General features: G+C 53.3%; 5 protein-coding genes across 5 annotated transcripts; 2 read left to right on the plus strand and 3 right to left on the minus strand.

The window, feature by feature from the left end:
* Window positions 1–812: 812 nt before the first annotated feature.
* On the plus strand, window positions 813–1850 carry G647_01829 (uncharacterized protein; the record flags this gene model as incomplete). Its single annotated transcript, XM_008725228.1, has 1 exon — window positions 813–1850. One exon carries the CDS (start codon window positions 813–815, stop codon window positions 1848–1850), a length of 1038 nt encoding a protein of 345 aa, XP_008723450.1.
* Window positions 1851–2394: 544 nt separating this feature from the next.
* Window positions 2395–4158, minus strand: G647_01830 (uncharacterized protein; the record flags this gene model as incomplete). Its single annotated transcript, XM_008725229.1, has 1 exon — window positions 2395–4158. The coding sequence occupies one exon, from the start codon at window positions 4156–4158 to the stop codon at window positions 2395–2397; it is 1764 nt and encodes a 587-aa protein (XP_008723451.1).
* Window positions 4159–5351: 1193 nt separating this feature from the next.
* Window positions 5352–9271, minus strand: G647_01831 (uncharacterized protein; the record flags this gene model as incomplete). Its single annotated transcript, XM_008725230.1, has 5 exons — window positions 5352–8038; window positions 8099–8321; window positions 8383–8805; window positions 8865–8917; window positions 8974–9271. 5 exons carry the CDS (start codon window positions 9269–9271, stop codon window positions 5352–5354), a joined length of 3684 nt encoding a protein of 1227 aa, XP_008723452.1.
* A 2114-nt stretch (window positions 9272–11385) lies between these two features.
* G647_01832 (uncharacterized protein) lies at window positions 11386–18431 on the plus strand (the record flags this gene model as incomplete). The annotated part of the gene is made up of 21 exons (XM_008725231.1): window positions 11386–11729; window positions 11869–12023; window positions 12087–12472; window positions 12537–13250; window positions 13306–13328; window positions 13381–13606; window positions 13749–13817; window positions 13869–13933; window positions 14070–14253; window positions 14282–14625; window positions 14686–14929; window positions 14983–15064; window positions 15118–15308; window positions 15355–15501; window positions 15553–15728; window positions 15798–16149; window positions 16213–16525; window positions 16625–16717; window positions 16775–17325; window positions 17395–17858; window positions 17942–18431. 21 exons carry the CDS (start codon window positions 11386–11388, stop codon window positions 18429–18431), a joined length of 5613 nt encoding a protein of 1870 aa, XP_008723453.1.
* A 2519-nt stretch (window positions 18432–20950) lies between these two features.
* G647_01833 (uncharacterized protein) lies at window positions 20951–22554 on the minus strand (the record flags this gene model as incomplete). Its single annotated transcript, XM_008725232.1, has 3 exons — window positions 20951–21274; window positions 21340–21774; window positions 22099–22554. The coding sequence occupies 3 exons, from the start codon at window positions 22552–22554 to the stop codon at window positions 20951–20953; spliced, it is 1215 nt and encodes a 404-aa protein (XP_008723454.1).
* Window positions 22555–22978: the final 424 nt, after the last annotated feature.

Consider the following 22978-nt stretch of genomic DNA (forward strand, 5'->3'; position numbering starts at 1 on the left):
CACGGCCTCACGGCAAGAATGGCTCTGGAACACACAACGACGAGGGGGGGACTGCACAGTGGATCCCAGCACGATGCTGTGGCACTTAACTAGTATTTTACTTCCACCACATGTCACTCGCTGTCCGCCGAACGGCCCCTTGCTCGATATAGATGTTCTTGGCTGAGCCGGCGCGACTGTAGTAACCTTCCATGAGATGTTGCAGTTGTTCTCGGCTCGAGCCAGTGTAATAGCGACTGTATTTTAGGGACAAGTCGGAAGTTACCTGTACAGGACTGTCTGTGTTGTACAGGGTAATTGACACGAAGACAGGCCAGTAGAGTAGTCAAATGACAGCGTGGTGGAACGCAGGGATTCCAGGTACCGTACATACATACAGCTTCGTATAACAATACCATGCAGAATACCTCCCCATCGGCCCCCTGTCTGAAGGATTGTTCTTCTGGCCGACCCTCATGCAAGACATGCGGGACCCAAATGTGCTCATACCGTGTCTCTGCCATTCTTTGTAATCATAACTCTTCGTATCGAACACATGCAAGAATTATGCTGTGCCGCAAAGAAACTATCGGGCCCCCGTGGGCTTCCGAATCCTCGCTTCCTAACTTTCCCACTTCCGGCATTGCTGTATGTACAAAAGTAGACGACTCGCGTGAGCGAATGCGACGCCGTCGATGTCTTATAGCAGGCCTCTGGGAACAACATATACCGAGCGGCACGTACATCGTTGACCTCAGACTGTCCCCCAAGGATACGACAGCGAGATCGACCCAGATAGATTCATCCTGATTTCTCACCGAGAGTCCACCATCATGGCGTATCCCTTTCCGTATTCTTTAGCCGCAAAGCTGGATTCGAGGATCAACATCCCTCGTCCCATGTACGACCCTGTTCTCGCTCCGATGCTCGACTCTGCCCCAATGCCCGAAGAGTTCGATCTTGACCTGATGCGCGGCGTCGCCAGCGGAGACCAGGAGTGCTCGCACGGCTCGTTCGTCTTCAACGCGACCACCATTCTCCAGGACAAGCCACACTTGTCCCACACCGAGCACACCGTCACCGGGCCCGACGACAATCCGATCATCCTGTCCGTCTTCACGCCGAAGGAGCCCGCTGCGGCACCACGACCAGCTCTGTACCACATCCACGGCGGCGGGATGGTCAGTGGGGACCGCTTCACGGCTTTGACGTCTGTGATTGATCTCCTCGAGGGCATCGACTGCGTGGTCGTATCCGTGGAGCATCGCCTCGCCCCAGAAACCCGTGCCCCCGGGCCAGCGGAAGATTGTTACGCCGGCCTGGTCTGGGTTTCCGAGCATGCCGCGAGCTTGGGAATCGACCCGGCGGCGATCGTCGTGTTTGGAGTATCCGGTGGAGGCGTGCTGGCGGCGGCCACGTGCCTGATGGCCCGCGACAGGAAGTCTCCCGAAATACCCATCAAGGCCCAGATGCTTTACTCGCCGCTGCTGGATGATCGACTGCAAACCTTGTCAGACCAACAGTTCGAGTACGGCAATCCAGCGAGCACGGCGTGGATCCGGAGGATATGGCAGCTCGTTCTGGGCGACGCGTACGGATCGGACAAGGTGACGCCGTACCAGGCGCCAGGCAGAGCGACCGACCTGGCGAATCTCCCTCCTGCGTACATCGATGCCAGCGAGTGTGAGGTGTTTCGTGATTCCTCTGTCGCCTACGCCACGAATCTGTGGCGTTGTGGATCGACTTGCGAACTGCACATCTGGCCGGGCGCTTTTCATGGATTTGACATGTTGGACGACCCGAACGTTCCGCTCATTCATATGGCCAACCAGGCGAAGAGGAATTGGTTCAAACGGGCTTTCAGGGCCTGAGACGGTCAAATGAAAGTCTCTGCAAGGCCATCATTTCTTGAAACGGGGTACAAGTCCAGCAAGCGACAGTAGAGCTTCAAGACGGATCGAGTCGTCTTGATTCGTAAGTCAACGCTCAGACAAAACACACATCGCACGATTCAGCAGTTTATAGTCCGTAGAGCGCCATGAGACCATTTGTCGTTCGATATCTTAAGGCATTTCCAGCACAAGAAGAAGTGTTTTTTGACCAGCGTTCCTCAAGACGGAGGTATTACCCGCTACAAAGTCGTGTCGCGTTCGAGCTAATGTACGCTCTCTCAGAGGAGTTGGTTGGGGATGCCGCGCTTTGCACGACAGGGTAAATATCAAGGAGAGATCCACAGCCCCCTAGGGACCACCTAGAAGAGACTGAGAATCCGAGCACTCTATGCTGGATTATTGGACATCTTAGCTTATATGCTTATTATGAACACGGAGAGGATCGCGGAGAGGCACGCGCTTCGTGACAGCTAATACTTCAATCACCTCGAGCCATGCGACCGACTTCTACCCCAACACAAACTTAAAAGACGCGACCTTTCGTCTGCTTGATACCAATGATATTGAGGTTCCGCCACATCAGAGTTCCGATAATCCCAATGACCCAAACACTAGTACCGGCAATGAACAGGTCCTTCTGCGTATCACCGTACGCCCGCTGAATAGCCAGTCGAGTCGGCGTGCCCACCGGGTAAGACAGCTGAGTTACAATATCCATGGAGATCAAGGGCAAGTTGGGAAGCTCCTCCTCGGGGAGGTACAGCGCCAGCCGCTCGGGCAAGACACCCTGCCAGATGGCCGAGGAGACGGTGAGGCCCACGGCTTGGCCGATGCTCGCGCACATGGACACCAGCGCGATGGCGACGGCAAAGTACTGTTGCTCCTTGACGGCGGCCAGGATGGCGATCTCATCGGTGAGCATGATGGCGCCGCTGCCAAACGCAATAAAGATCTGGGACATGACGATGTAGCCGACATTGCCCGTCGGTTGGCGGAAGTGGATCATCAGGCCGGAGCCGAGGATCGACAGCGGGATCGTGAGGTAGAGCGTGACGGGCTTGAAACGGCCCGTGTACGACATCAGGGCGCCGACCAGGATGGAGAAGAAGAAGCCGGCCACGGTGTAGGTTGCCACGACGTAGCTGGCGTGCGTAACGCTCAGATCGTTGACCACTTGCAGGGTCGAGCCGAAAAACACGCCCCAGCACATGTAGCTGAAGAACAGGGCAAAGGCAAGCAGACAGGCGCCGATGACGGTGCGGTCGTGCATCAATTTCCATGGGATGAAGGATTTCTTCGCAAAGAACCTTTCCCACACCCCGAATCCGATCAGCAGCACAATGCCCAGCACAAGGAAGCAGATGATAATGGCCGAGTTCCATCCCTTCGTTTGCTGCGTGTACAGGTTGAAGGGCAGCAGGAAGAACGCGACGCCAGCCGACAGCAGGAAGAGGCCCATGAGGTCGAACTCGTGCGCGTAATAAGTCACCGACTCCCATACTGTGTGTCCGCTTTTTCGCTTCGGCACGACGCCCTGCTTTTTGGCCTTGAAGAAATGGTACATGAACAGCCCGAACAGCGGGATGGTGACGCCGGGAACGAGGATACTCTCCATCCCAAACGCCCAGCGCCAGCCCGCTCCGTTCAAGAACGCCGTGGAGATGGGTCCGCCCAGCCAAGGTGTAATCACGTTGGACGAGGCGCACAGGGACTGGACAAGACCTCGGTGCCGCAGCGAGGTGATGTCGGCGACAAACACGCTCAGGCTGTAGCCGATTCCATTGATTCCCACGGTATAGAAGACTTGTGACGCAGCGTAAGCTTCGACGTTGTTGCAGCCGGCTGCCATGATGAGGCCGACCGTCGCAAGAACCACGCAGAAGAGGAACCCCTGCGGGCGACCGAAGATGTCCACAGTTTTGGCGATGCTCATATTCGTGACGCCGCCAATGACGGAGCTCAGCACGCCGGTGGTGGGCGTGAGGGAGTGCAGAGCGAAGGACGAAGTCACGTAAGGAAGCAGGCTGCCACTGACTCCTGCCACGAGGCCTTGGACAAAGTAAACCAGCCAGATCAAAGCGTAGGCGATCACCAGGGCAGTGGTGGACCACGAGATGGTCACGGCCTCGATATCTTGGACGCCAGCCTGGAATCTAGGGTCCACCGAGTTATCGTCTGATGGTAGCACTTGAGGATGCTCGAGGTCTTGCCCTGTGGCTTCGCGCACGGTATCGTGAACATTGTGGGGGACTTTGCCGTCGCTGTCGAAGTCGTTCGTACTCGCCATAGCTTGATAGTTGGCTGTCGGACAGTCGATTTTTGCCAGATGTTCAGCTGCGTGGTGGTAATGCCACCATAGGAAAGACTGACCCGACGGAGTCGAACGAAGAAGAATATAAAGGATCGAAGAGCGAAGGATAGGAGAAGAAGTGAGTAGCAGCACCGAGCCTCTGGGAGGGTGCACGAAATCTTCAATAGGGCGACGAACTGCCCGAAGGGTCTTCTTTCAAGGACAAAACAGCGACAGATCAAAAGGGTCTCTCGAATACTAATGCTCCATTCTTCGGCCCCTTGTTCTCCAGCCGTCGCTAAATATTTCAGAAATGTCGAACGAGCATGGAACGGTACGGTACGTGTGCCGAAATTGGCTCCCATGCGTCTAAACGACGAGAGAGACGATTTCTTGCTCAAGAGCCCACGCGCATCGCATCGATAGACGAAGCCAGTAAGTGTCTTCCTCGCCGCTTTCCGAATTTCCGTCCTAAGCTTAGTTTTCTTAGTTTGCAAGGTCACCACGCTTACATTCTTGGCAATAGCGCCAGTAGTTCCTTGGGATTTGCTCACGATGGGTCTTCTGTACATAATGTGCTCAAGGCGTGTCTACTACTATTAATGTGCTCACCTTTGAGCACATTAGACTAGCGAGCTCGCGAGGCGCCTCGAACTAGCGAAATACAAGCGAGAGCCAATTGCGGCTCGATAAGCGCTCGCATACAATTTGATCCGGGCCGGAACGTGCATTGGTGCATTTCGGCCATGCGACGCTTGTTGTCTTGGTCGAGCAAGTAAGTATTGCCAGCCCGCAAACTTTTGCAAAACTGTAATGGTAATGCCGTGTACAGATCGCTCTATGGAGGCGTACTGTTGCGGTACGAGACGAGCGTGTAAGTAGAATCGGTGGTTCGTCTACCTAGGTATGTCAGAGAAATGCTATCGCGAAGCCCTACCTCCCTGTGGAAGCGAGCACCATGCCTGCGTGGAAACTCTCCAATCTAGCTTTCTACTCGATTCTCGACCGCAGGCTTTGCGAGGTCCCTCCGATTGAATGTTTGCCAGATCGGGAAGGACAACAGGGGCAAATTACTCAATGCGGTTAGCGCCGCAATGCGTTTCTTTGCTCCGGGCCTCAACATTGATCTGAAGATGCAAGTACTATGTGACAGTGATGTCCGATTGCCGTTGACTCGCAACTGCTCTACGCTACACATGACCATCTTTCTGGCTGTCGACGAGCTTTGCATACTTCATCAACTCCTCATCTGTCTTCAGCATCTTCAATTCCTCGGGCAGCGTGCCCAGCACGAGCTCCACGCCGCCGTCTTTTCTCAATGGAGAAATGAGCAGAAACCGGAAACGTCGGTGACCTCGCTCGATCTGGGGCCGCATGGCTTCCGGACTGCCTCCGGCAAAGAAGGCGTCGCCAAAGGAAATCTCCTTTGTCTGGAACAGCATCATATTGGAGATCATCGCATGCATATGCTCGATGCCCATGTTCGCCGTGGCAGGTTTGCTGTAATCGGACATGGACCTCAAAAGCGTGAATGCGTCATGAACCAGAGAAGGAGTAATCCGTGCCGCTGCTTCGCGGATAAGGGAGGCAATCCGCGCGATGCTTGTGTCAGGTGAACACAGCGTCTCGATCGGCATGGTGGGTCGATTGAGAATGAGCATACTGCCCATATAGGATGAGGGCAGTAACGGCGAGAAGTAAGGCCGGCCATCAATCGGTAGCTCCAGAATGGACATGTCATCGGGTCCAAAACCTGCGTCCCGGATGTCTTTGGCAACACGATATCGTGACCTGACCGACACACGCCAAAAGAGTGCCTGCACGATGTCGCTGATGGACGGGGCAGGCCCCTTCACCTCCATATCGGCAAGAACCTCTTCTCTGAGCTTTTGTATACCCTCGCGAGGAATCAAGAACACACTTGTGCTCAAAGATCGCTCAGCGGGAGCAGCCGGCCATACAGGCTGACGCGGGAAGACTGGAACCGGAGGGAGAGCCAGCTTTGGAGAGCGATTGTTATTGGCTTTGGGGACTCCATTGACGTGATTTCCTTCCTCAAGGAGACCCAGATGGTCGACCTGATCGTGATCCGAAATGGGATCGTCCGGGCGAAAGAAGGGCAGAAATCCCCAGACTCCAGGGTCTACCTCGTGAGCAGCTTTCGCGTACCCTCCCTCTTCGTGGAGGATCTCAGGTAAGCTGTGATTGAAACTCTCGGGATCAAACCACCCGCATGTTGCTGTCTGATCTCCCTCGAGGTATCTGCAGCACTCAGCCCAGACACGCAGAGCGACCATGACGCCGATGCCATCGAGACAGGTGTGGATGAAGTTGGTGGCCAGGATGCAGCCCCCTTCCACAAAGTTGGCCTGGGCAACCAAGATGTCGGCGGGCATTTCCGGGAAAGGGTGGCAGTCGAGGACCAGGTTGTCATTGAACAGGGAAGGCGCGAAATTAGCATGTCGCATTTTTTCAAAGGACGGCAGCACTTTGGAGAGATCCTTGTAGATCAGCTGTCTCGGCTTCGAAGAGGCAGGCAATAGGTGAGGCGGAATCGTGATGCGATATCCGCCTTTCTTGTACCCGAACTCATGCTCCGAAGCGAGCATCATCTTCCCATCCAGTTCAGGTATGACTTCAAACGCACGTGCAAGACCATTCTGCAACTTTGCGAAAGCTTCTTGGAAAGTGACGCCTGGCCGAAGGGCGAAGTAGAAGTTCAACCCCATGTAGTGATTGGGGTTGACCGCATCCAGCGCGTTCATCTTGAATCCCAGTCGTCGCTTCTGTTCGACTATCTTGCTTTGCACGTTGGCCTCTGCGTGGCGAGCAGGCGGCGAGTCTGTGGTGCCGTTTGGAGCCGCTTCGTGGGTCACGTCCTCGACCGCTTTGTTGGCAGGTTTGACTTCGTCCAATATCCTTGCAACTTGGACAGCGAACTCGGCGATAGTAGGATTTGCGTACAGATGTCGTGGTGCAAGCTGTTCCTGAAGTCCTGTGGCAGCTCGAATCGCCTTGACCACGCGGAACACAAGCAAAGAGTCTAAACCCAGTTCAAAGACGTCTTCATCGGGTGGGAAACTCTCGACATCAGGCAATATCGAACTCATGATGTGGCATATAGAGTCTGTGATGGTCTCGACTGAGCTGGTGTCCACCGTGAAAGCATCCATGTCTTCGCTGTTCGCGTCCTCGTCCCTTGTGCTGTAGAAGCGATCAATAAAATCTGCGTAGAGGTCCAAAGTTGCGCGCCGTTTGATGGTTCTTTTGTCCGTCCGGATGAAGGGTTTGTCCGGATCGGCAAAAGCAATGTATTGTCTTTGCAGTCGGCTTTTCTGAAAAGCCATGTTGTTGGCTCTCTCCACCGTGGCCCAGATGCTATCGAACAGCTCGTTGTTCCTTGCGGACGGGTCTTTGAGCTCAATGAGCAAACCGGCCTGAGACTTCCCTGTCCCAATGAGAAGGCAGCCGTCGACTGCAGGGTGTGTTGTGACCAATGCCTCCGTCTCCAAAGGTGAGATCTTGTAACCATTGGAGAGGACGACCACGTCGTCACTCCTTCCACTGAACGCCCAAAGATGTGGTTTGGAGGGGTGCCGGATATACAAGTCTTTGAGGTTGATAGACTGCTGGTTCGGAAAAGTATGAAAGATGCCCTGGAACAATGCCCAGTGCTCATTTCGGTGCACCCAATGCTCAAATACACCGGGTTGGATCTCTTTGAACTCGAAGCCGGAATAGGGGTGGAATGCGAACCAATGCCAGTCACCTCTTTCTACCCAGAGGTTACCGATAAATAAGCCTTCTGTGGTGCCCGTCAGGTTGAGGACCCGGATCACTTCGTTGACCTTTGACACAATAATTGGGCTGACGGGCCCTGTCGAGGAAAATAGTCAGATAGGCAATACTACTTCTCTGGGAACATTGCACTACTCACCACCGGAAGCACAGATGAACTTGGAAGGCTTGAACTTCGCCAGCACATCAGGATTCTCCCCGAGCTCATCCACCAATGATGGAACCATGCTCCAGATGTCAATCTTTGCATGGTCGGCCAGGGACTCTATGAGTCCGAGGTTCGGTAGGACACCTGACGGCCCCAGAATGCAATGCAGGTTGAACAGTGAAGGCATCAGAATATCCATGATGATACCCGCACCCTTCCTGGGAAGTCAGTGTTGCACTATGGACAATTGGACACGAGAATGGGGAGTCACTCACGTGGCTCATAGGGAACGAAGAGTATATCCTGTCGCCCGCATTCCAATTGTCTGTCCACGGAGCAAGGCCAGCGTCGCCTTCGGTAGGAGGAAGCAGCCGCACAGCATCCATGGTGCCGACCAGACCATGGGTCCACGAGATCGGTTTCGGAAACCCCGTGGTTCCTGATGTATGCAAAATGCAGAACGGTTCGTTAATTGCGCTTTCGAATGTCTTGTCATAGATATAAGGCTTTGTAGACTCGGCGTCGAGGAGTTCGTCAACTCCTGGTAGCTCTAGAACTTTCATGGGTTTCTGCTGTAGGAGATCCTTCACTAAAGGAAGCATCGGCTGCTCGTGCGGTTTAACCCAGGTATCACAACCTGCCGCATTGAGAACGGCCAATGCACCCGCCACGTTGTTCTTCGGGGAAAGAAAAAGGGCCTGTGAGAAAGTCTTCAGCACTTTCTGTGTGACATGCTGCTTGATACTTGCATACTTACAGCACACCCAGCCTTGACGGCACCGTAAGTTAACAGAACATAGCGCAGATCATCTGTGTGGAGTCGTTAACATCATGCGCTCCTGTGCTCACGTATATAGAGGACTTACGCGGTCCGATGTAAGCCAAGGGTTGGATTTTTGGTGGTTCCTGAGTATGGCCGTTTGGGGTTTCGTTGCCTCCTCCGTTTGAGAGTCCATGTTTTGTCCCGACTTGATCGTGAAGCCACCATGCTGTCTTGTCCACGGCCTTTGCAAAATCGCGTGCAGAGATATGCCGGAACTGGGGAGAACCGTCCGGGAATGCTGCGACTGAGTATACAAGACGATCTGGATCCAGAGCAGCCAGTCGATCTAGAATCTGCGGTATGAGTCTCCTGCCATAGTCCAACGAGTTATCGATCGCCATCGTGACAATCTGGAGCAAGTCTCAAGGTGGGTTTGATGTCAGGCAGTATATCTCGAACCAGGAACAGACAACCCTCAGATTCCCATTTCCAGCTTATCAGGGCCTGCTCAGATGGTTCCACCCAGACCTACAAGCGGATACACTTACGGAACATCGGCAACTGCTGCACTATTAATGTGCTCATCCATCACGCCGGACTGTGTCTAGGTCTCAGGAGATTAGCAGGCCTCGGCACTGTGCCTTCGCGTCCATGGGGTACGAGGGTGGCATATCGTTCGTCGTGACCAGGTGGACACCCTCCAGCCAAGGCAGCCACCATGACTCCCTACCGTTGTAGTCGTGGATTCATTGAATGAAACAGGCTATATGGGCCCCTGCTGCTCTACATAGCCAATACACCCATGTATATGAGATGGTCTGAATGATGAGGGGCATCATTCGAACAGGTAATCAACTTCCTGGCAAGCAATGAAGGAGTGCCGCCGCTCCAACCTTGCATTAGTTGACGCTAATTCTCCCTCTAATGAATTCAGGGACAGACGGCATTCTTCTGCTTCTCGATCCTGCCCGATACAGTGTATTGTACCTAGCTTTGAGACGAGTGGTATTGGTTACTCAGAACGACGATAGATCAAGAGTTTCCGTTATGCACTGACAATTCTGCACGGTCAGACGGCGTGCTGTCGATCTTTCACACCGGCTGACACCAGGTCCACTAACGCCAGGGCCGTCCCTAGGCGGGAGGAATTCTTCCATGGGAACGAGGGGTGCACCAAGCCAAGGACCACGTGATCCCTGTAGGTTCGCAAGGTTGTTCCGAGCCTCGACACCTCCGTCAGGGTGTTCGCCGACATGCAGTTGGCGGCTATGTGACGAGAGTTGATGGGCCTCACGGCTGGGTGATGGCACTGAGGTATCCAGCGCGAAATTCTGGCAAAGGTCGTGGCATTACCTGAAGATATCTGTGTAATAATGTCTGCCGCGGGATTAATAGGAAGCGTAAATATTGAAATCAGTGGTAGGTTTCATAGTAAATAATATAATAATAATTTGTGATCCATGCGCGGCTAGAAGTACCTACGAGAAGCAGGTATCAACACCACTGTAACAATACATCTACTTCACAAGAATATAATGTAAAGACAGTCAGTGTACATCTACTCCTAAACACCATGTAGAAGATAGCCCTCGCCCTGTCCCGAGGATCATTGTCCACGACCCCAGAGAAACCATGTGTAAATTTCCTCGTATCCCCTGGAGACATCAGCTGATGCAGGGTTTCCTTCTGGTCGACATTCAAAGTTCCGCAAAGAATGCAGGAGCAAACCTTTCAAGCTCTCTTCCCCGCCAAGCTGAAATCTCATCCCGCAGAAACACTAAGGCATCTCGACGAACGATCCGAGAGTCCTTCAACGGCATCAACGGTTGGGGAAGCAGCACGGGGCAAAGTAACGTCCGAAGCACTCGCACCTCATCGAGCAACAAAGCACCAAGTTGACTAACTGATCCAATCTGTTGCCGATTGCGGCTAACGTGCAACCAGGAGTAATGAGCACATTATAAGCTCCAAGCAGGGGTGGATCCTAGAAGCCCCTGTCCACATGCTCACGACTTTGCGATCAGAACAATTACGGCCCCAAGTTTCAAATAATTACCGGTAGGTATCAGAACGAAATCAACGCAGTTCGCTCAGGTAATGGATTTCACCGTGTTCTACCGATGGTAAACATGGTATTGCAGCTCCAGGCTTGGTCCGTATGCAATCTCGAGAGTGAGCACATTATTAGTTCGCTTCACAGATGGGCAGGAATGTCGTCTTTGTCTCGCCAAGTCGAACCATTTCCTTGTGCCCGGCGCCCGGGCCTTGCAGGAGGATGGAAGGCGTTGGAGGATGACGAACTAAAGGATACCGGATGCTCCTGTGCTTAGATGGAGTGCAGCTTCGGATCCTCAGCCTGAAAAAATGAAAAGGATTTAAACGAGGTCGTGGAATTTGCCCTCCAATCTTTGCTGGTTTTCTGGGTTGTCGTTGAGTTCCAATCGGCGCACGACTCGTCTCAGTCCGGTTTGTGAAGTTGACCATGTCTGGCACAGTTGCTCCGTCTTTGCCCACCATGGAGCCTGTCCTCTATGCTGCCCAGCCTGGAAACCACTTTGCAGATGGTGAGCTTTCCATCAACTCGGACGCCCCGGTGGCCAACGAGACGACTGTCATAGAGTCTTCTAGCTCTAAGTTGTCCGTCCTGGAGATATCCATTCGGGAATCTGTCGTCGTCGAAGCTCGCCCTTCTGAAACCTCGAACAAGATCTTGGAAATTATTTTCGACTACGCCCTCAACAAATTCAGCGATACCAGACAACAGCTTGAGGCTGGGAGGCCGAAGTTCCTGGCCGTCATCGAAAAGTTCGTGTCAGCGGGAGCTCAAGTGGAAACATGTTTGCCTGCATTTCCGTTCAAGTATGTACTTTCATTACCCTATCAGGCCTCGAGTTCGATTTTCCCTCTGGGATCGTCAAGAGGTACAAGATGCGGGACGAGAGCACGTCCTGGGAGGCTACCAGGTGATGGAATCGAGACTGACACCACCAATATCCAGGTCGGCCAATAAAGTCTACAAAGTCCTCGGTACCCTGCCCGACAAGGCCGAGGAGATTGCCCTGAAGCGGCTCAACGACATGTGTCTGCGGATTGGTGAAATCTATGCGCCTGGCGCGAGGTGTACCATAATCTCAGATGGTTTGGTCTACAATGGTGTGTCCCATGCTGCGTAGACTACTTCAGCATCTTCGGTCCGAGGCTGATCTGCATCCCTAGACTTGTTGAGCATTTCGGATCGCGACACCTGGGCCTACGGACAAGCCCTCCGCGCAATGGCTGTGCAGAAGGGGTTTGACCGCATCCGTTTCTCCTGGATCCGAGATTTCGTCAATTTCCCTTTGCCAGAGAAGATGGATGAGATCACCTATGTGGCTAATGCCACCAACTTCCGACGATTCATCTTGAATAATTTTGGCAAAGATGACATCGACATTGACCACGAAATTGCGACAAAGCCCGATACCAAATTGACCTACCTTGGATACCGAAGATTCTTGGAGTCCGACCTCAAGTACGTCTTCCCAGTGGGCAATGGTCGCTCGAACCACGGGTACAAGAGAGATGTCAAGTATCTAGCAAAGGAGATGCTAGTTCGGGGATATGTGAGTGGACTAAGGCATATATCTATAACCGGTCTTTCACAGGGGCTAACCATGACGACAACAGGCTTTTGCTGGGGCCGTAGCCCACGCGTTCCCGAACTACTTACGCCTTTCTATTCATCAATCGACCGGCGAGCATAAGGTATCCATGAGTCTGCTCAATACAAAAACGGGGTTCACTACCCCGTGGCACTGTAGTGTCGCATTGATGGCCGACGGCGAGTGGGTAAGCGCTCCGATGGGTGAATTCAAGAAGGATCCCAAGATGAAGCTTGTTTACGAGGATGGGCGTCCCAGCTATTTCCAAGAGACCGTAGGCAATGGGGCGAGTCACCAACACTCAGCAGGCCAAGCCGTCGAAGCGTCCGAAGATAAAAGCCTGGTGGCCGCTCGGCAAAAAGTCGAATCCATCATGACAGCCCCTTCATCTATGACTGAGATAGACGTGGACAAGGTCAATGTGCTTGCAAAGGTAGCCTCGTTAGGCGAGGTTAAGGACGAGAAATCTGAAGCAGTTAACCCCTTTTCTGGATCCCGAAATCCTCAGCTCGACCCATCATCAGCTGAGTTCCGTGTGAGAGCATGGCTCGAAGCTGTCATGAACATTGCATCTCGAGATCCTGAACGGTATCCAAAGGGGGTTGCTGGGGTAGCATACAAGAACCTGTCAGCGCACGGTCTAGGGGATCCAATGGATTACCAGAAGACGTTCGGGAATTACGCCATCGTGTTGCTCAAATGGGCTAGACGACTCGTGGGCAGGGAGACCAAGCCCAGGGTGCAAATCCTGAGAGATTTTGACGGCCTTGTCAAGAGTGGAGAGATGCTTGTAGTGCTCGGGAGACCTGGAAGGCAAGTCACACTGAGAAGTTGCTCGCTCCAGGACTGTGGCATGCTGACAGTTGCAGTGGTTGTTCGACATTCCTCAAGACCATCGCCGGAGAAACCAATGGATTCTACATCGGCAAGGATTCGTACTTGAACTACCAGGGCATCCCAAAGGAGACTATGCACAAAGACTTTAGGGGGGAGTGCACCTACCAGGCAGAAGTCGATGCACACTTTCCTCAATTGACTGTGGGCCAGACTCTCGACTTCGCGGCTCGCGCAAGGGCAAGTCGATACGATCCTTACGTTGAATGCTTGATCGACTGACTTTTCCAAGACTCCCCGAAATCTCATGCCTGGGGTGACTCGAGAGGTAAGACCTTCAAATTTCTCGCCCTCCTCTCCCATGACGAGGTGCTGGAGATGCTAATGCTGATTCTTCTCCTAGATGTACGCGCCACATCTCCGTGATGTTGTCATGGCAGCATTTGGACTAAGCCATACGGTCGACACAATCGTATGTAGGGTCAAATCCAACTTCCGCGGCTCGTACTGAAACGCACATTAGGTTGGCAGCGACTTCGTTAGGGGCGTATCTGGTGGCGAACGTAAACGTGTCAGCATTGCAGAAGTGTAAGCTCTTCCCACACCGACAACCATGATATATGGCCAAACAGGGTCAGGTCCGAGACCGTGTGACCTCGAAGCCGACTACCGTCTTGCTTCCCACTCCAGACAACTATGCGCTTTGTACTCACATGATTTGCAGTGCTATCGGGGGCAGCACTTTACAATGCTGGGACAACAGCACACGCGGACTCGACAGTTCCACCGCTCTTGAATTCGTGCGCACGCTTCGAACGTCAACTTCGCTCACGGGAGCGACTGCTCTTGTGACAGTCTATCAAGCCTCTCAGTCCATCTATGACGCAGGTCTCGCTTATGGGAACAAAGTATGTTAGTCACCACTGACGTGCACAGGTCTTCGACAAAGTTGCTGTGCTCTACGAAGGCCGACAGATTTACTTTGGGAAAGTTCACGAGGCGAAACGCTTCTTCGTCAGTTTAGGCTTCGAGTGTCCACCGCGGCAAGTGACTGCCGACTTCCTCACATCACTGACCAACCCGCTGGAACGACGGATCCGGCCGGGCTTCGAAGGCAAGACACCATCCACACCAGACGAGTTCGCGGCTTGCTGGAAACAGAGCGAAGACCGCGCACGGCTGCTGCGCGACATCGAAGAGTTTGACAGGCAATATCCTCTTGGAGGAGCGTCTTTGGATGAATTCAAGAAGTCCCGTCGAGCGGTCCAGGCAAAATCACAGTACGTCAAGGACTGACATCGAGATTCTGTTTAGTAATTAACCTTTCTTCTCCCCTACAGGCGTATCAAGTCACCGTACACGCTCTCGGTACCACAGCAAGTGTCATTATGTGTCCGCCGAGGATTCCAGAGACTACGAGGGGATATGGCCATTGTCCTCAGCGGCGCCTTTTTCAACGTGATCATGGCACTGGTGATCGGCAGCATCTTTTACAATCTCCGCAATGACACGGGCTCGCTCTACAGCCGGGGGGCTCTCCTCTTCTTTGCGATCTTGCTGGCTTCCTTCGCTAGTGCTCTCGAGGTATTGTCCACGTTCGACACCACACAGTGGCTTGACTAATTAATGCTGGGCAGGTCATGACTTTGTACGCGCAACGGCCGATCGTGGAGAAACAAGCCAGGTATGCCTTCTATCATCCGTTCGCTGAAGCAATCGGTAAGCCTGGAGACATGTGCCTGTGGCGTATGCGTCCAGCTGACATGTCGAAGCTTCGATGATTTGCGATCTGCCCAACAAGGTCCTTACCTCGCTCGGATTCAACCTGACCCTTTACTTCATGACGAATCTACGTCGCACGCCCGGTCATTTCTTTGTATTCCTGCTTTTTACATTCACCTGTACATTGACCATGTCAATGTACTTTCGCTGCATAGGCGCATTGTCTCGCTCGTTGCCAGAGGTACCGAACTTTCTCCCCCTCGCTCCCTCGAATACTAACAATCCAGGCCCTGGTGCCTGCGTCACTATTCAGTCTTGCTCTCGCGATCTACACCGGATTCACCATCCCGATCAAAGACATGCACCCATGGTTCCGATGGCTCAACTACCTCAACCCCGTTGCTTATGCGTTCGAAGCACTGATGATCAATGAAGTACGGACATGATGTATTTCCTTGATTGTTTGCGATGTCTGACATGGCCAGTTCCACGATCGAACGATCGAATGCTCAAGATTCATTCCCGAGGGCCCAGGTTTCGGCGGAGTCTCCCCGACTGAGAGGATCTGCGCAACTACCGGAGCGGCTGCAGGAGCAGACGTTGTCGATGGAGATACCTATCTGGCCGTCAACTTCCGTTACTACGTAAGCCATCTGTGGAGGTAAGTGGCTTGTTCCTGGCCTCAGACAGAGTCCGCGAGAAGACAAAGTATATTGACATTGGCCGTCAGGAACTTGGGCGTTATGATTGCGTTGATGATCTTTGGCTGCGCCGTCTACCTGATAGCTAGCGAGTACATCTCGGCCAAGAAGTCCAAAGGCGAGATCCTACTATTTCGACGAGGCCGTGTGCCTTATATCCCATCGAAAGCGGATGAAGAAGCCAACACTGGCAACGGAATCAGCACAGATATTTTGAGGCACGAAAGACCCGTGCTGCATGCCCCGTCGGGTCTCCAGAACCAGACTGCAGTCTTCCAGTGGAGCGATGTCAATTACGATATCAAGGTCAAGAAGACGACTCGACGGCTCTTACATCAGATCGATGGATGGGTCAAACCCGGCCGTCTCACGGCATTGATGGTAAGTACTTCTTGCCTCTTGCGCGTGTAGCAGGATGACCAGGAAGCTTATGCTCCCATCTAGGGTGTCACTGGAGCCGGCAAGACCACCTTACTTGACGTTTTAGCGAGCCGGGCGACGCTTGGTGTCGTGAGCGGAGAGTTACTGGTCAGTGGGCAACTTCGCGATACGGGCTTTCAACGAAAGACCGGATATGTCCAGCAGCAGGACTTGCACCTCGCGACTACAACGGTTCGAGAAGCCTTGACGTTCAGTGCTCTTCTGCGGCAGCCGAGGACTACCCCTCGCGCAGAAAAGATCGCATATATGACAGAGGTGATCAAGGTTCTCGAAATGGAGCCCTACGCCGATGCCATTGTCGGAGTACCAGGAGAAGGTCAGTAGCCAGATCATCCATCAACCACGAGGACACTACCATCCACGGATATTCCGACGTCGCTGGGAACGAACTGACGATTTCTGATAATCGTTACAGGCTTGAACATCGAACAAAGAAAACGACTGACGATCGGCGTCGAACTTGCAGCAAAACCTGCATTGCTATTGTTCCTTGACGAACCTACTTCTGGTCGGTTGTTCGTATACCCAAGCTGAGATTGCGCTGACCGGTGTGTTTCCACTCTAGGGCTCGACAGCCAGACTGCTTGGTCGATATGCGCGCTTCTTCGCAAGCTTGCAGACAACGGCCAAGCCGTCCTATGCACCATCCACCAGCCTTCGGCACAACTGTTCCAGGCCTTCGACGAGCTGCTTCTCCTCTCTATAGAAGGAAAGACGCTCTATTTCGGCGAGATCGGTAAATCGTCCGAGACCGTCACGGGCTACTTTGAGCGCCACGGGGCAAGACCCTGCGGCAGGCGGGAGAATCCAGCGGAATGGATGCTCGAAGTGACTGGAAGTGGTGCGACAACGACCGGTTCTGACGGTGCAAAGGACTGGTCAGCCATCTGGAGCGATTCCGAAGAGCGCCGAGCCATCAAGACCGAACTCGCTCGGATGAAGAGGGAGTTCGCCCACCAGCCAGTCTCAGTCAACGATCCCAGCGATCCCGATGCCTTACGCCCGTTCGCCGCCCCGTTGGGAGTTCAGTTCTGGACCGTTCAAAGACGCGTCTTTCAACAGTATTGGCGGACACCTTCGTACTTGTACAGCAAGGTGGCTCTCTGTCTGCTCAGCGTAAGTCTGCAAAACAACCCCCGAGAAGGGCAGCATCTACGAGGATATGTCTATTAAACTGACTGCCAGGCACTGTTCATCGGCTTCTCCTTTTGGAAAATGCCCAACTCGCTCAAAGGGCTCCAGAACCAGATGTTTGCCATCTTCATGCTGCTCGTGATATTCACCAACGTGTGCTCGCAGATCATGCCTCACTACGTCGCCCAACGCACGCTGTACGAAGCTCGAGAGTCGCCGTCCAAGACGTACTCGTGGAAAGTGTTTGTGCTGTCGATGACGATAGTGGAGATGCCGTGGAACGTGCTGTCGGCCTTCCTCGTCTTCGTGTCGTGGTACTACCCGATCGGCCTGCGTCAGAACGCCCTGGAGGCGGATCAAGGCGCCGAACGACAAGCGCTGATGTTCCTCTTCATCCTCGCCTTCTTGCTCTTCGCCGGCACGTTCACAAACATGGTCATGGCCGCGGTGGACTCGGCCGAGGCCGGCGGGAACATCACGAACTTGTTGCATTCTCTGTCCTTGATCTTCTGCGGGTATGTCGGACTTCGCTCCTCCTTCCGTGAAACCCTACTTGTACCAAGTATGTAAAGTACTCTACTCACTGACGATCATCCAGTGTCCTGGCAACTCCAGACGCCTTGCCCGGTTTCTGGATCTTCATGTATCGCGTCTCCCCATTCACCTACTTTTTCTCCGGTGTGTTGTCCGTAGGGCTGGCCAACTCGCGCATCTCCTGCGCCACCGAGGAATTTTTGCGCTTCTCGCCGCCCCCAGCCTTGAACTGCTCCACCTACCTCGCTCCCTACATCGAAGCCGCCGGTGGCTACCTCACACCGGACAGCACGGGCTCGACCGCCGAGTGCGTCTTCTGCAGTGGCGATGACACGAATGTCTTCCTGGAGAGCGTGAGTGCCAAGTACGAGGATCGGTGGCGAAACTTTGGCATCTTCTGGAGCTATATCGTCTTCAACACCGCCGCGGCCGTCGTGCTCTTCTGGCTGAGGAGAGTGCCCAAGGGGAAGCGGGTGCAGCAGAAGGTCGAAACCGAAACTGAGGCGCAAGAGACGGATGAGAAGGCGAAAGCGAAAGCGAAAGCGGACGATTGATCGCGTACAGTGACCCGACCCGACTCGTCCGCGCTTGGGTGCTCGAGCACAGGGCAGCTTTCCCAACTGGCCTTTGGTAGAGCAAGTCTCTGCATATGCTGTCTTGCGCGGGACCCATATCTCTCCACGGCTGCTTCAACAACATTGACAAATACTTATGCGGTACTCAGTGTTACTGTGCAAGTTAGTTGCAACAGCGTTGCCGGCTGTATGAGACCATGCATCCACATGCCACCGTCAACACCGTGCATGCTGTTCGGGAGGCTGTTGTTGCGATGACTAATCAATCGCCAGTGCTGGTAGCCACCCAGGGGGTGTCAGAATTACCCCGCCACCCTCACCAGGAAAGTCAGCCGGCTTACTAACAAATTCCCCCTCTCGCCGATAGAAATTACTGCTTCATCAGTGTTTCTTATTAGTATCTTATAGTAACTACACTGAATTACTTTACTTCTCTTTACTAGTATAGTCGCTAAAGCCTAGGCAATCTATATATAGTAAAATTATTAAAAAATGATGTTAATCTACATAGTGTATTAGAGATATACCTCAGAATACACCTAAAATCGGGTTGGGTGGCCGGGTAATTCTGTCACCCCCTAGGTGGTAGCCACCCGATAGGCGCTAATAGGTAAAGTTGGCACGTGAAAGGCTCGCCGAAAGCTGCACGGGGTGACGGGCCGCAAAGGGCGCGTTAATCACGAGGTACGAGGTACGAGCTACCTGCAGCGGGGTTAGTGTGACCCCACCCGTACACCTCTCACGTGATGCGTTTGTACACTTGTACGGAGTACACAGTAGTACTCCGTACGGAGTACTAGGTCCAGGTACCTAGGGAACGTACCTCGAGCCCTCCAGCCATCCGTACTCGTGCCGTGTAGCTAGGTACCTAGGTACTTGTGCACCCACGCTGCGGAGAGGATTCCCTCGAGTGCTCCGTACGAGTAAAGTACTCTACTGCGCGGGCGATGTGTTGGGCACTTTTCGCTTCTCATACATAAATCTCAGCCAGCCATCAGCGATTGTTCGAGGACGTGAAGGATACATCATCAACAACTCCAGAATCATCTTGTAAGAGCATCCCTACCTACATAAATATATCATTTCCTTACACCGGCGGCGGCGCCTAATTCTACATACATTACGCTGTACGTCGTTGAATCCCCACTACTCCGTACTCGAGTACTTTGATACTTTGATTGCTTTCTCTCGGCAATACCCGTGTGTGTGTGTGTGTGTGTGTGTGTGCGTGTGTGTGTGTGTGGTCTTCTTGGTGGTTTAAACGCTGAACTTCGACCTCGGAACGGAGTCCAGTTTACAAACTTACAGCTCACAGCTCACAGCTCACAGCTTACAGCTTACAACCTGCACGGTGTACCGTGTGCGCCCAGTCATGGTTCAGCCGTACCTCACCAGGGATAAGAACTCATCGGTCCTCCGGACGCCTTCCGTCCCGCCTCGGAAGATTGTGTATTATTACTGGACTTGCGTATGTTTGATGTTCATTATTTTTTAAATATGTTCATCTTTGATCGCATCCGTGCCATCTGCCATCTGCCATCATTCATCTTTCATTCTTTGGGCGCGATGTGATGCGCCTGACTGATGCATGTCACTAGTGCAACGAGGTCTGCGAAGGCCGCGACAACAAAACGGACGCCCGAATCATTTCTCCCCCGTGCAGATCGTGCGGATGGACACGGTGTGCGCGCTGCGTCACGCGCTCGGCTTCCGGCCTGATCCCGTCGCGCTTGTCTCCTGTGCCTTTGATGCTAGGGCCAAGGTTTGAGGTGTGGTACTGTGTAAGTGGTAACCCCCTGCGATGCATATCCGACATTCGTACTATTATGTACTCAGTAATCTCCCAGTGTTGCTGCGGATATGGTCCACAACCGGCTAGGACCCACACGCATTGCCTCAGCTGTCGACAGAAAAGGTGTTCTCGATGTAGAACCGAGTATGGGCGTTGAGGTGACCACCGGCTTTGGGTGTCCTAGCATAAATTACTTCATTTTGACCCGTCAAATGAGTGTGTTATGTGCCTGACCGATGCTTGATTGAATCTGTATCAAGATATATAGGTGTTTATACATCAACCTCTTTTCCTTTTCCAAATATGTGCGAAGGCCTGGATCTTCTCTTTGAAGGCGACGTAGAAGGTGGGCAGTCCCAACACAAGCAATGTTAGCGCCCATAGCAGCCACCTCGTTGCGCCGATGCTATCGTTCGTCATGCTGAACAGACCCTACCCGCAGTCAGTCAGCCTTCGGAAGTCGCTTCACTTTGGTCTGTGCTGGCCTCACAGTTGCAAGACTGAATGGAAGATATGCCTGGTCTGTCAGTGCCATTCCGCAGCGGGGCTCGTTTTCGAGCATGTGGCTAATTGTCTTACCACCGTCATATTGGTAAGGACCCCGATATCGTCTCCTTGCTTGGTAGAATAGCGGCTTTCGTTCAAAGCAGAAGAGTTCACCAACTGCGGCACATCGGTAAGAGGTTCGTCGGTACAACGTGGACATTCAAGTACACACATCGTCTTTCATACGATCAAAGGTCTGAATCTTCTGGAGCAAGACTCTCTGGAGGTAGCGCATGCTGGCGAGGTCTTCGTAGATGGTGTCAAAGTACCGCTTCCACGCCTCGTCGTGCTGTTTGTTCCCCGTGTCGAAGTACAACAGTTCGCCTTGCTGGAAATCTTGAAACGTGTCCAGACTGAGGCTGAGGGTATCGTTGAACTTTCTCATGATATACACGGCGTTTGTGTACGATTTGGTACGCCCAAGCTGGGCATCGTCGAAGAAATCATTTCCATCTCCAGCCATGGACTTGTAATAGGCGGTCTCCTGGTTTGCGGGCTCAAATCAGTCTGTGACTCTGCATGGCCTTGCTGGGGGAAGGGGAAAGTCACATAAGTGTCCAGGCGCGCGATCAGGTCATTGATGACGGCTTCCCACTCACGAGCAACCTGTGTGCAACGCCGAGAGAGCACGAGAAGGAAATACTCGCGCGGGTTCCACAATGGATAATGTTCGGCGCCCCCCCCTGCACTTGGCCCGTCGCTTTTGTGGCGCATGTAAGTTTCGACCTTCTCGGGTTCTTTCGAAAAGGTGTCGACACAGCAATATGCGGTCCAGTACCACTCGTCCACTCCGGTGACGAGCACGGAGATCTGCGCGTCATAGTAATACAGCTGATCCTGCGGCTGTTTGTAGTTTGGAAGCATGGGGTATGCGCGGCGGAGTCCTCGCGGATCAAAGTTTCGGGGATCGAACGAGGCATCTGCTCTGCGTAGCGCGCAGTAAGGTAAATGGAACTCCATGGTGAAGTCTCGTGGGCTTTTATTCTGAGCAGCGGCGTGTGAGCATTCTCACACGGAAACAGAGACCGGAGAACGAAAAGTCACAGACCAGAGTCACTCTAACGTGGACCTGATTCAGGATGTATCTCTGGAGATAAGCTCGAAAGCACGCCAGAAAGCGATACGCAACATTGGCACACAGGACGAGAGCACACAACGGTGTCAGATTAGTGACCAGCCTACCCCGGCTTAGGCAATACTCGAAATTTGGGCCGTCGCGCACTTACAGTACGCGTCGCTCGGCTCGACTCTCCGACCTCTCATGCGTGTTAGTAAGATAACCACGACATAACCCATCGTTATTCTTACATTGATGCGCAGCCTATCGTGCAAGCCGCGCTCATCCAACGCCCGACGGTAGCTGTCCACGCCCGGGGTCGGAAAGCGCGTGTACTGTTCCGAGACCCAATTTCGTGTCTGCCCGTTGCTGGTGGGTGGTTGGCCAGGTTGTCCTTCATCTAGACCGCACGGGTCCCGGCGGTCGTCGAGGAGTGCCAGAACACCTTGGGCGGGAACATTCGGATTTCTCAAGTTTCGAATGTCACTCGTGTCCAGGAAGTCCGCCAGTCTTTTGAAGTTGAAATCGACCGGGTCCAGAGGCCTGGAGCGGACATCGAGGAACGCGGTTGTAATCGTCTCTGTAGGTTCAAGCTCCAGTCTGATGTCTTCCGCAACATAGGATGTGACCTGACGCTCGGAGAAATGATCATCCCACTCGAAGCGGACGGGTGAGAATGGATGACGGAACCCTTTACTGAAGTCCATGGCAGACAATCAGCCAAAGAGCATGAATTGCGAAGAAGACCGAGGTCGCGGCGGCGAGGAGTGGAAATTGAGGCTGACCATGAGCTGCATTGCTGAAAGGCAACCGACCATGAAGACAGCGACCTCCATGTGAGAGAACAATGCCTAGCGCCATGCACCTTGGTCCAATGAGCCTGTGGTGTGTCTCACGGTCGACTCTCCCCAAAGAGCATTCAGGTCTGAGGCAGGGTGCAGTGCCGGACAGAAGCAGGCCGCTGGCAAGTACACAGTAATGGCTTCCTCGACTCGTTACCTGATCCGCGTCAGCGGGCATTTGCGCTTAATTCGAGACAAATCATGTTGGATTCACTCAATCCTCCTCAATTCGTAGGCTATCATGGAGAAAACTGATATTGCGGCGTAGCGGCGGGGGGATTGGCATGCG

This window comes from Cladophialophora carrionii, assembly GCF_000365165.1.
Source record: "Cladophialophora carrionii CBS 160.54 unplaced genomic scaffold supercont1.1, whole genome shotgun sequence".
Lineage (NCBI taxonomy): Eukaryota > Fungi > Ascomycota > Eurotiomycetes > Chaetothyriales > Herpotrichiellaceae > Cladophialophora > Cladophialophora carrionii.